The sequence below is a fragment of the Sitodiplosis mosellana genome, unplaced genomic scaffold (assembly GCF_009176505.1).
Source record: "Sitodiplosis mosellana isolate CC-2019 unplaced genomic scaffold, AAFC_SMos_1.0 Smas_scaffold_6197, whole genome shotgun sequence".
Taxonomy (NCBI): domain Eukaryota; kingdom Metazoa; phylum Arthropoda; class Insecta; order Diptera; family Cecidomyiidae; genus Sitodiplosis; species Sitodiplosis mosellana.
This window is the reverse complement of record NW_022601438.1, coordinates 6,980,559-6,991,027: the sequence shown is the minus strand read 5'-3', so window position 1 is coordinate 6,991,027 and position 10,469 is coordinate 6,980,559. Positions and strand designations below refer to the sequence as shown.

The 10,469-nt window shown below is 35.3% G+C and overlaps 3 protein-coding genes across 6 annotated transcripts; 2 read left to right on the top strand and 1 right to left on the bottom strand.

Moving 5' to 3' along the window:
* Positions 1–1,327: 1,327 nt before the first annotated feature.
* Positions 1,328–6,207, top strand: LOC129577205 (major facilitator superfamily domain-containing protein 6). Of its 4 annotated transcripts, XM_055463843.1 has the most exons (9): positions 1,328–1,522; positions 1,690–2,337; positions 2,626–2,764; positions 2,841–3,066; positions 3,170–3,808; positions 3,889–4,058; positions 4,221–4,524; positions 4,608–4,788; positions 5,623–6,207. In XM_055463843.1, the coding sequence occupies exons 2-9, from the start codon at positions 2,274–2,276 to the stop codon at positions 5,691–5,693; spliced, it is 1,794 nt and encodes a 597-aa protein (XP_055319818.1). In that variant the 5' UTR covers positions 1,328–1,522; positions 1,690–2,273; the 3' UTR covers positions 5,694–6,207. The 4 variants fall into 4 exon arrangements, with proteins under 4 accessions (XP_055319818.1, XP_055319816.1, XP_055319817.1 ...); XM_055463841.1 differs by having other exon boundaries at positions 1,423–1,522; positions 4,608–6,207; XM_055463842.1 differs by having other exon boundaries at positions 1,448–2,337.
* Positions 6,208–6,324: 117 nt separating this feature from the next.
* LOC129577208 (STING ER exit protein) lies at positions 6,325–7,554 on the top strand. Its single transcript, XM_055463845.1, has 4 exons — positions 6,325–6,620; positions 6,712–6,860; positions 6,950–7,198; positions 7,284–7,554. Exons 1-4 carry the CDS (start codon positions 6,500–6,502, stop codon positions 7,428–7,430), a joined length of 666 nt encoding a protein of 221 aa, XP_055319820.1. The 5' UTR covers positions 6,325–6,499; the 3' UTR covers positions 7,431–7,554.
* A 268-nt stretch (positions 7,555–7,822) lies between these two features.
* LOC129577207 (mitotic checkpoint protein BUB3) lies at positions 7,823–9,296 on the bottom strand. The gene is made up of 3 exons (XM_055463844.1): positions 8,939–9,296; positions 8,290–8,851; positions 7,823–8,170 (listed from the first exon to the last, which is right to left on the bottom strand). Exons 1-3 carry the CDS (start codon positions 9,131–9,133, stop codon positions 7,944–7,946), a joined length of 984 nt encoding a protein of 327 aa, XP_055319819.1. The 5' UTR covers positions 9,134–9,296; the 3' UTR covers positions 7,823–7,943.
* Between the last annotated feature and the right edge of the window lie 1,173 nt (positions 9,297–10,469).

The window sequence follows — 10,469 nt, the reverse complement described above, 5'->3', positions numbered from 1 at the left end:
CACACTCACTCTACTCACTCACTCACTCAACATTTTTTTTCACACCCACATTAAACAAAATGAGCTAAGTGAATTATTACAATTTTTATATAGTGTGAAAAAAAAAAATCTAAAATTGATAATATCCTTAAAAGATGATGAAAAAAAAATGTTTTACCTAATTTAAATGTGTTCTCAAAAACATCTGATTGACAGAAGGAAGTAAAAGAAATGAAAAAAAAATTGTTTTAAACAATAAATTTAATTATTATATGTGAATAATTATTTATCATAACAAAAAAGAATAGTAAACCTAAAGAAGAATGAAAAAAGCAGCAGCAGCAGCAACTAAACAAAACCAAGCACACAAATATGCAGCTCGAGTGTGATGTATCGAGATAAGTCAATCACGGTGCATCAAAGACCGGCTGTTGTAGAATCAACGTACCAAAATCAATCAGCGGCATTTCTGTTTCATTTGTCTTTAAAGAAAAATGTGTTTTTTTTTTTTATATAAATTTAACAATTATACTCTGTTAGTTGGAGTAGAATTTTAGAGAGAATCTTGTATGGTAATTTAGAGAGCAAAACGTGCTGCATAGAATTGAGAGTATATTGTATAAGAGAACAAAGTGCATCATTCATTGTACATTTTTTTTTTCTGTGCCACATTGTTTGGCGAATGTATCCAAAAAAAAAGAAGGAGAAGAAGTAAGAAAGAAGAAAGAGAGCAGAGAAACCGAAGCACATTTATGAGATAAGCGACGCAAGAAATGATTTAGTTGAAATTTATGTTGTCTCTTTTTATTTTCTCTTGTTTTATTATTATTATTAATAATATATTATATTATCATATTTTTCGTCTCATCCTGAAATATGAATCATATTTTTTTTCCGTTTTTTTTCTCTTTCTTCTCTTTCTCTTTTGCTCGACAAATTGTTAGTTCAATTCAAAGGTTTTAAGATATTATTAAATGATTAATAAAAATGCGGACGCAGCAAAATGATCGTAAATGAATACATTTGTTTGATCTTTCGATTACAATCTTGTACTGGTTTATATTATTTCCTTGGAAAATGGATTACGAACAAAAACGGCGGGAATTTCAATGGCAGATAATTGGTTCCATGTGTACGCTGTTGGTACCATCAACAAAACTAGCCGCGATGCAAACGTTATTAGATTATTGTGGTGAGTATGCGAGAGAAAAAAAAAACATGAATCAACTGTCAAATCAAACCAATACACGTGCAAACACAACATTGATCCGACATACGTATGTGTCTGGATGTGTGTATGTGATTGTGAGTGAGTAATAGATGCGACATAGACATTTTCCTATGAATTAGTATGATGGATGTGTGTGTATGTGTGTCAGTTGTATAGCACACACATAGAGAGTTACTGGCGAAAAGCACGTGAAACGCGATATGCCGTAGCTTGCGTTCGACAATGAATGAACGAATGAACGGGTGAATAAATAGACAGTAACAATCCGAAAAAGATATTATTGTAGTTGGTTTGGAGCTCAGTCGTTCAGCGGTAATTAACGATGACTACAACACTGTAGTTCCATTTGACATACACAATTTTGCCATCGCTGACACTTTCAAGTGGCAGAGTTACGTTTTTTATTTTTTTTTTAACTTTAGTTTATTCTCTTTTATTTTTCTTCTTTTCATTGTCTATCTATTTGTTGATAAAATCAGCCACTTTGCACCTGTGTTTGTTGCAGCGTGTGTGAGAGCGATTTAACCAATTGCATTAAAAAAAAACTGCTTCCTTCAGTGTTGTTTACCGTCGTCTTCGTCGTCGTCGTCGTCATCTTTGTCTCAAATTCGCATAAGTAAAAAAAAAAAATTCGTTTGTCATAATTGTCAACGAGTTGAATTCGATTTGGAATTGAATGAAACAGTTTGTGCATCAAATAACGCATACGAATTGTGTCGAGTCAACATATACTAAAAGAAAAAAAGAAATAATGTGGACATTCATCAACATTGAATTCGGCTCAAGCTTTTGATTTGGTATGGTTAATGTTGCCAAGGCGACCAAAAAGACAAAAAGAAAAAAAAAATTAGCACTCAAGTTCCAATACATCAACGAGCAACGCAGCAATTCAATTGATTTTAAATTGCTTTGATTGGACATTAATACTGATAAGCAGATTTCCTCCGGAAAGAGAAACGCCGCAAATTAATTTCGATACAGACGACGCATATTTCGGACAATAAACGTGGTATTTGTCTTTTAATCTCGTTTGAATTGCGCGCAACGAAGCCACACTTCAACAATGGGCATCAACATCGATTTTAAATTACTGCCTATGAAAGTACACTACTTTCTGTTTAATGCAGGTAAGAAAAGAAAAGAAAAGAACGCTAAATCTGGAGAAGAAAAATCATTCATTCGTCAAAAAACCATCTGATTTCCCACCGATTAAAGTTTTATCTACTTTTTTCTATGGAATCTAATAATATCATGTTATCTACGATAGTGCGACATAAATTGTGATGTTCTCAATTTATTGTTTCAATTGATGAGACACGGAGAGCAATTAGCACGCAAATCACCTCGAATGAATGATTTCCTGCACTAATTCCATGTTTTCGTTTCAATGAAAAAAAAAAAATTATCATTATTAGGTACCGGAGCTGTGATACCGTTTATGCCAGTATTTGCGCGTCAATTGGGCTTTTCAACGTTCGTTGTTGGCATCATCTATTACATACTGCCGATTTTGGGTCTAATCAGTAAGCCATTGTTTGGTGCAATTGCCGATCGGTGTGTTATCACGTGCAAATAAACACAGAATGAATGAAATATAATATTGAAACCCTTTTTCACCAATCCATTCTAGGTATCAGCGTCATAAATTGATGTTCGTAATCTTTATATTTCTTACCGTTGGCGCATTTACATCTGTAAAATTTATTCCACCAATATTGAAATCAACAAAAGTCGATTATCATTGCAATGATGGCATGGCCGATCTCAAGTATTGTCCTACTTCAATAGACCATTGCGCTGCCGATTTATTCATAAACAATATCAACCAAACCACAACCAAAGAGTATACATTCGATGTGAGATTTGTTTTTCCATTTTATTTTTTTTCTCTCTAAACTATTTTCGCGGAACTTTCTTCCATGAATCGCTTTTTTATCTGTAAACCTATGAATATTTTAGCTAAGATGTGAAGTAAAAGAGGATTGGATGTGGGAACTCATTTGTAAGGAATGGGAAAATAGTACAACCGATTGTATACGTGACGAAATCAATACAATTCATCTGAAATCATTGGTCAAGCATGATCACATCAATAAATTGAAGGATAATGGCACCGATTGCCTGTTTTTCGTACGCACAAATACCACCTATATAAACGGTAAAACCGATCCCAAAAGTGTCATCTGCCCAAAGACGACTAATTTTCCACATAAAGGCTCATTTCGATTGACCTGCACCGGAAGCGTTGACAATGCAGATGTAATGGATTTGATCGTTGAACAATCGGTCAACGATAACAATTACACATCGTATCCACAGTTTTGGTACTTTTTTGGAGCGTTAGCTGTGAGCTGGATTGGAATGGCGGTGGTTGTTAGTGTTGGTGATGCAATTTGTTTCCATTTACTTGGCAAACGTCATGAATTGTATGGCCATCAACGATTATGGGGCGCCATTGGATTCGGTACATTTACATTGATAGCCGGCGTTTGGGTGGACTATGCATCCGGGCAGAAGACATACAAAAATTATACTGTGATTTTTTATTTAATGGCAGCAGCATTAGTGCCCAATACCATAGTTTCCACATGTCTTGAGGTAAGTTGAGTGCGATAGTTTTTTTTTTTTGTTGCAATGATTTTTAAATAATCTTCGACATTAAAAACGCCCACTTTTAGTTCAAACCAAACAAAATCTCATCCAGTATTATTCGAGACATCGGGAAATTATTTCGGTCAGCAAGAGTTGTTGTGTTCTTCCTGTGGTGCGTCGTATGTGGCATGTGCACCGGTGTCATATGGAACTTTCTGTTTTGGTTTTTGGAAGATTTGGCCGAACAACATGGAGAGTAAGTTCCAATTTTCATTATTTTCAAGCTTAGAAAAATTCTCCAATTTTTCCCATTTAATTTGAAAATTTTGAAAAAATGAGGTTTCAATAATTGAAAAAGTTGAAGAAAAAAAACCATAGTTTTCTGACGAATTTTTCTTGTAATTTCTCCGTCAAATAGTTGCAACGGTGAAGGAAAGATAAAAACATTGCAAGGGCTTGTGAGTATTGTTCAAAGTTTTGGTGGTGAGCTTCCATTTTTCTTCATCTCTGGTTGGTTCATAACCAAACTTGGCCATATCAATTCGATGACATTGGTGCTATTTGTGATGGGCATACGTTTATGTTTATATTCATTTTTGACAAACCCATGGTGGGTGCTACCGATTGAGTTGACTCAAGGAATGACATTTGGTATATGCTATACCGCCATGGCAATGTATGCTAATGTTGTTGCGCCCAACGGAACCGCAGCTACACTACAGGTAAGTTAAACCCACAATTGAACACTCACAATGCAAACAACCCATGCATTAATTGGATAATTTTGTGGTTTTCACATGAACAGGGTTTAGTTGGTGCTATATTCGAAGGTGTTGGAGTATCAACGGGTTCATTTATCTGTGGCTATTTGATGGACGTGTACACGGGACGAATTGCATTCCGAATATTCGGAGTGTCAGCGATTTGCTTGAGTTTCGTGCATTATTTTGTACAAAAGTTTCTCGACAACTTTGGCACGAAGCATGGTAAGACATTAAATATACTGAAAACTCAGACTCAAACACAAAATGACTCACACATTAACGATGCATTCACTCCAAGCGATACAAATTTAAACAAAACGGAAATGTTCACGCCGAACGTTGAAACATGAGAAGCAAAAAAAAAAAACAGCGAAATCACAATTCAATTCAACATTCACTTTGTTAGTGATACCAAACAAGAAATAAACGAGCACAAATTGTATTTGAACTCAATTGAAAGTGATAAGCCACACCGAATATAGTATTACAAATTCTGGAAAAAAAAAACAAATCATTTTCCATGAACAAACACACACACATACTCAAAATAAAAAGAAGAAAAAACCGGGAAAAATAAAATTTAAATTCACACTCCGATTGCAACATGTGTGCCAAATTTGATAAGAAAATAGGCAACAGAACTTTTAGATGTACAACACAAAAACCAAAAAGGAAGACATACTGGGAATTTACTTCCGAAATGAAATTAAACGTACTTATTTCGAATTTTATACGACTTAGACTTTAGACATTTATGCATTTTTGTAAATTGACGCGGTCGAATAAAATAATTGGATTCGAGCATACATTGAAATGAAATCAATAAAAACCGAAAACGAAACATTCCTTGGTGCTTTGCCCTTCGACTGATTTTTTCTTCCATTTTCATTTTATTTTTCCCAAAACCAAACAACAACAAAATTTACTTTCCCTCTTTTTTCGTTCGAAATTGTCGATTTCTTAAACATTTATTATTACTTATTATTTTCAAAATTATCTTTTTATTTTGGCAAAAATATCATGCAACTTTTTCTTCTTCTTTTTTTATTCTTTTAGATTATCGTTCTGCAGCCAATGCGATACCAAATGACGATTTCCAAATGCTGGAGGATAACGATTTCTATTGAAAGCGAATTGTTGCGAGAAGAAAAATAAAATGAAATGGTGCAAAATATTTTATTTTCCATGGACTGATTTTACAGGGGCATTTATTGTACTTAAGGAAATTCCCACATAGTTTTTTTTCCCTCTCTATCTCCGTGCAAACCATGAAATTGTTTGTTTGATTTCATCGGAATTGTGTATTTCATAGAAGCATGCAATTTCAATTTTATTTAATTTTTTTTTTAAATTTAAAATTGTATATAGCTTTATATAGTTTGTGTTTCACATCGATTGTGAACCAAATAATGTGGTGATGATCTATACAGAATTTCTGTCTCTATTTTTTTTTATCCCTTCTCTCTATCGTTTGTAACATATGTTTCGGTCAATGCAATTTTAGTGAATAAGTTAAATGATGTAAAATGATATCATGAAATGTGTGCTGTAAAACAAACATATACATATATTGGTCTTGTGCCTTTTTTTTCCTCCTCAAATAAATACATGCTCGACATCATATCAATCGAAAATTTAAAATTTCATCTGTGTGTTGTTTGTTTCTTATTGCGTTGCTTGCTTTGGAAAACGTTGTCGGCAATGACCCAGTTATTGACAAATAGCGCCATCTGTCGCACTGTCATCCAAACACATTGGCATGCCAGCTGTCAAACATGTTGTGCGTATGAGTGTTTTTTAGATTAAGAGAAATAACAACGAAACATAAACGTATAAACTTATCGTTTCATTTAAAATCAACTTTGAACTCAACAAAAACATCGACACAAAATTCAATTAATTTGTGATCCACGTGTGACGAAATTGTACAAAAATGCCAAAGGTTGTGTCACGCAGTATCGTATGTTCGGATGTAAAAGATCAACAGGAGTATAATGAGGAGAATCCGCTACACATTTACTACTGTTTGTGTGGTCAAATGACGCTGATTTTAGGTAAGCATAGAGTTTTTCGAAACGATGCAACCGACGCGATTTTGAATGCTATCGATCATTCATTCCCATTTTGTACATTTTCAATTTTCAGATAGTAACATAGAGAAGTTGCCATTGCGTAAAAAAGACGGTGCCAGAGTCATCGATTCCACACATCATGCACACAAAATCACCTGCGAACCAGATGAAACTATCTATGTACGACGCGATGTTGGCATTGAGAAGCAGTACCGATTTAAGGTAATTCATACACATTATTCCGATAAATGACCGGATTTTCAAAGGATGAGTTGAATGAAACACCATTTTTGGTCGTATTTTTTTTGCAGTGTAAAACATGTCATTTGCCCCTATTCTATCGGCACAGTCCAGATAGTAAGGTGACATTCGTTTTGAACCGTGCCGTTGTTCAATCGAAGAATGAGAATCCATTCAAGGCCATCAATGATTTGGCTAATCAGCTATTGGCAACACAAGGACCACGCAAAGTATTGGTGACCAAACACACGAAAAATATGGGCAAATTCAGCTCCGTTACTGTTTCAACCATCGATGAGGAAGAAGATGAAATTGAGGCTGTAAGTTACTTTTGAATCAATTCTAATGCAAACACTACTTATTAGCTATAATCATTCGTTTTGTTCTTCTTTTTTTTTTAAACAGAGAGAAGTGGCAGACAGTTATGCGAACAATGCACGCATCATTGAAAAGCAGCTGAAACGAAAGGGTGGCAAACTCAACGATAATCCAGACTCAAATAACACAACGTTGCAGTCGAAAAAAACACGCGGAACTCTTCTAAATCTTTAACTGCTTTAGCTTTACTTGTACAAAAATAAATCGCTTTTAAACTCTACTCATACGTTCTAGTGGCCTATAGACAATTCTGTATTTTTCAGTCGAATGAATTGATGAATAACAACAAAATTATTTCAATTTCCAAAATAAATCAATATGTTCGTTCATATCTCTCTTTGGCACATCAATTTGATGCGTTTTATTGGGCGTCGCGTAATCGAGTCAATTCGGCGCCAGGGCGGACTATTTCGTCGTCACCGAAATCATATCATTTGCACATTGGATGTGAACGGAGCGAAACGTAAAGCAAAAAATCGGCGAATAGCAACCGCGATATATATTGCATACACTGGATCGAAGAAAATTTGTCATATTTTCAAATAATATATACACATTTTGAGAAATACGTTGTTTTTTTATATTATTTATTTATTGACACCGCCAAATACTGGCTCTTCGTGCATTTATTTAATGAGTCTGCTTAAAATGGTATGAGAGAGATGAGAGAAAAGTCGACCACAATATTTATTTCGGCTTGATTTCTTGTTCGTTAACATAACGCACATAGATGACCGGCTCTGGCACGGGTTCGGGTGGTTTTTCCAATTCATCCAAGTATGAGCATGCAATGGCCAATGTGGTGCCGTCTGAACTAAAGTTTAATGCCGAAATTGATGTGTCATAATGATGGAATTGACACAAACGCTTCTTGTTGAATCCATCCCAAATGTTGACAAAACCATCAGAACCACCTGTCGAAAAAGGGTAAACGGTAAGCATATGTATGACAATGAAAAAAAGTGAACGGAATACTGGAGCTAATCTGAAGCCATGTCAAAGACAAACATGATTCCTTAAATTGGTTACCCACCTGTGGCAAATGTATTGTAAACGCTATGGAAACTGATTGCATTGACTGGATGAATGATTTCGATGTTGTTCTCCTTCGAGCGATGGCATTTAAATGCGAATTTCCGTTTTTGCACCTCTGCATCCAAATCGAAGTACTCAACGGCAACACGTCCTTCAATTGAGCTCATCACAAAGCCATCCTTATTCGGAAAGATGCGAATGCATCGGGTTTGGTATTTGAGTGATGATTCGCGTCGTGTAATAAATTGTTCCATATTTCGTAGATCCCAAATGAGTACCTTACGATCGGATGTGGCCACCACCAATTTTTCATCGATACAATCCATAGAATAGACTTTGCCATTGTTTTGTTCATACGTGCCAACGCATTCCTTCTCTCTGGTATCCCACAGTTTGACTGTTTTATCCCAACTGCCGGTTAAAATGCCATTCACTTTGCTGGCCATTTCAACACATTTGATGGCATCATTATGTGTTCCGATGATGGTGTCCGTGTGTGTATTCAAATCGTAAAATTTCAACGTATTATCCAAACCACCGCTAGCAACATGCACAGCATCCTATTGAATAAAAAATTCCGTAAGACAAGAGTTATAATAACCCGAATTTCACACCGAATGCAATCGCACACCGGTTTCGTCAATTACCTGAAATGTACAATCCAAAACGGGAGCTTCGTGTGAGAATTTTTGTCGCGATGCATTGCTCACGGTATCATACAGACGAACGGTGCAATCCCATGAACTGACCAACAAAAATTGATTGGAATTCGGTGCAAATTTACACGATGAAATCACATCACTCGGCGCATTATTCAGTTGGATTTCATTCTTTTTATCCATTTTGCGAACGTTATGTAGAATTTAATTTAAAAATAAGACAAATATCCACGAATATTTCGTATGAAAACAGTAAAATTGGCAAAACGCGCGTCAAACCTTTTTTCTTTTGTTTGAACTGTTTGTTTGGTTAAAGCAATTTCGGTTGACTTTATTCAAGAATTGAATTGACAGCTTGCCATTTGTATTGCTATGCCGTACTTTGTGATGTGTGGTGAATTTACAGCGTGTTGAAAATAGCAAATGTGTGTTTTTTTTTCGTTATACTTATTTTGAACAAAAAATATCTGAAACTTTTTAAGAATTGGTTTTTTTCTGCGATTTAAATTATTATCCATTAAAATTTATAGAAATTTACTTGATATGTTTTCGATTTGTATTAAATGAATTCAATATATCGATTGTGGAGTGCGTTCGTGTGGTGTAAACCTTTGGAAATTTGAATGACTGAATGATTTTCTGTTGAACGGTGAGCAATGAACAGAAAGTCAAATGTCACATACATATGGAGAATTTGAAATCAACCCCCAATATACGAACCAAATCGAAATACATTGGATGGTATTAAACTTTTGCTGATTTTTCTCTTGTGAATGTTAAATATTTTCCTAAGCTATTCTCAGTTTTCAGAATATTCAATTTTTGAGTCATGGGCGGCATTGTGGTTGTTGTAGTTTTTTGTTTCAATGATTAAATTTTGCGATGGCATCAATTTGTTTTATCTTTAATGGTCCGTTTGACAATGTTCAAGATTATTGATAATCGAACGTGGCCGCTGGTTTTCGATCGAAAATGCATCATTGGTATGCTCGGACATTCGGACATTCGTCCAAGGCATTCCAAACCACTTGCAATATATGCAATATTGAACATGCAGCGAATATGCGATCAAATGTGATAGCAGATATACGGATGGACACACAAACACGCGTACACGGTATATGCATGATGAACGTACGGTATGGTTGGCTTATGATATTTCGCAGATGCAACGCGCGCGCGAGACACCGAAACATATCAGCGAAACGGAAAAAATTGGCGTTTGTGTTTTTGTGTGTCGTATTACTCTACTCCACTCTACTCTCTCACTCTATCTCTTGCCCTTTCACTGAAATCGAATACGACTAAAGCCTATTCCAATATAGCAGCACGGATGAAAATACAATGTACGGTACATATAGTAAGAAGAAAAGGTATGAATAAGAAGGAAGAAAAAAAAAGAACCAAATAAACGCGCATTCATCCAAGCATTTTTTCTCACCCATACAACGGCAACCCCCTTTTATGAAATCGTTTCGACTCATACACGACACACAAACAGCCGATGCGAAACGTGGTC

Excerpts from the sequence above, each read along its gene's own strand:
- LOC129577205 (XM_055463841.1), top strand. The coding sequence starts at position 2,274 with ATGGGCATCAACATCGATTTTAAATTACTGCCTATGAAAGTACACTAC. Across the intron at positions 2,338-2,625 it reads CTACTTTCTGTTTAATGCAG|GTACCGGAGCTGTGATACCG; the intron begins GTAAGAAAAGAA and ends TATCATTATTAG. Across the intron at positions 3,809-3,888 it reads TAGTTTCCACATGTCTTGAG|TTCAAACCAAACAAAATCTC; the intron begins GTAAGTTGAGTG and ends GCCCACTTTTAG.
- LOC129577208 (XM_055463845.1), top strand. The coding sequence starts at position 6,500 with ATGCCAAAGGTTGTGTCACGCAGTATCGTATGTTCGGATGTAAAAGAT. Across the intron at positions 6,621-6,711 it reads TCAAATGACGCTGATTTTAG|ATAGTAACATAGAGAAGTTG; the intron begins GTAAGCATAGAG and ends TTCAATTTTCAG. Across the intron at positions 7,199-7,283 it reads AAGAAGATGAAATTGAGGCT|AGAGAAGTGGCAGACAGTTA; the intron begins GTAAGTTACTTT and ends TTTTTTAAACAG.
- LOC129577207 (XM_055463844.1), bottom strand. The coding sequence starts at position 9,133 with ATGGATAAAAAGAATGAAATCCAACTGAATAATGCGCCGAGTGATGTG. Across the intron at positions 8,852-8,938 it reads TTTTGGATTGTACATTTCAG|GATGCTGTGCATGTTGCTAG; the intron begins GTAATTGACGAA and ends TTTATTCAATAG. Across the intron at positions 8,171-8,289 it reads TTACAATACATTTGCCACAG|GTGGTTCTGATGGTTTTGTC; the intron begins GTGGGTAACCAA and ends CTTTTTCGACAG.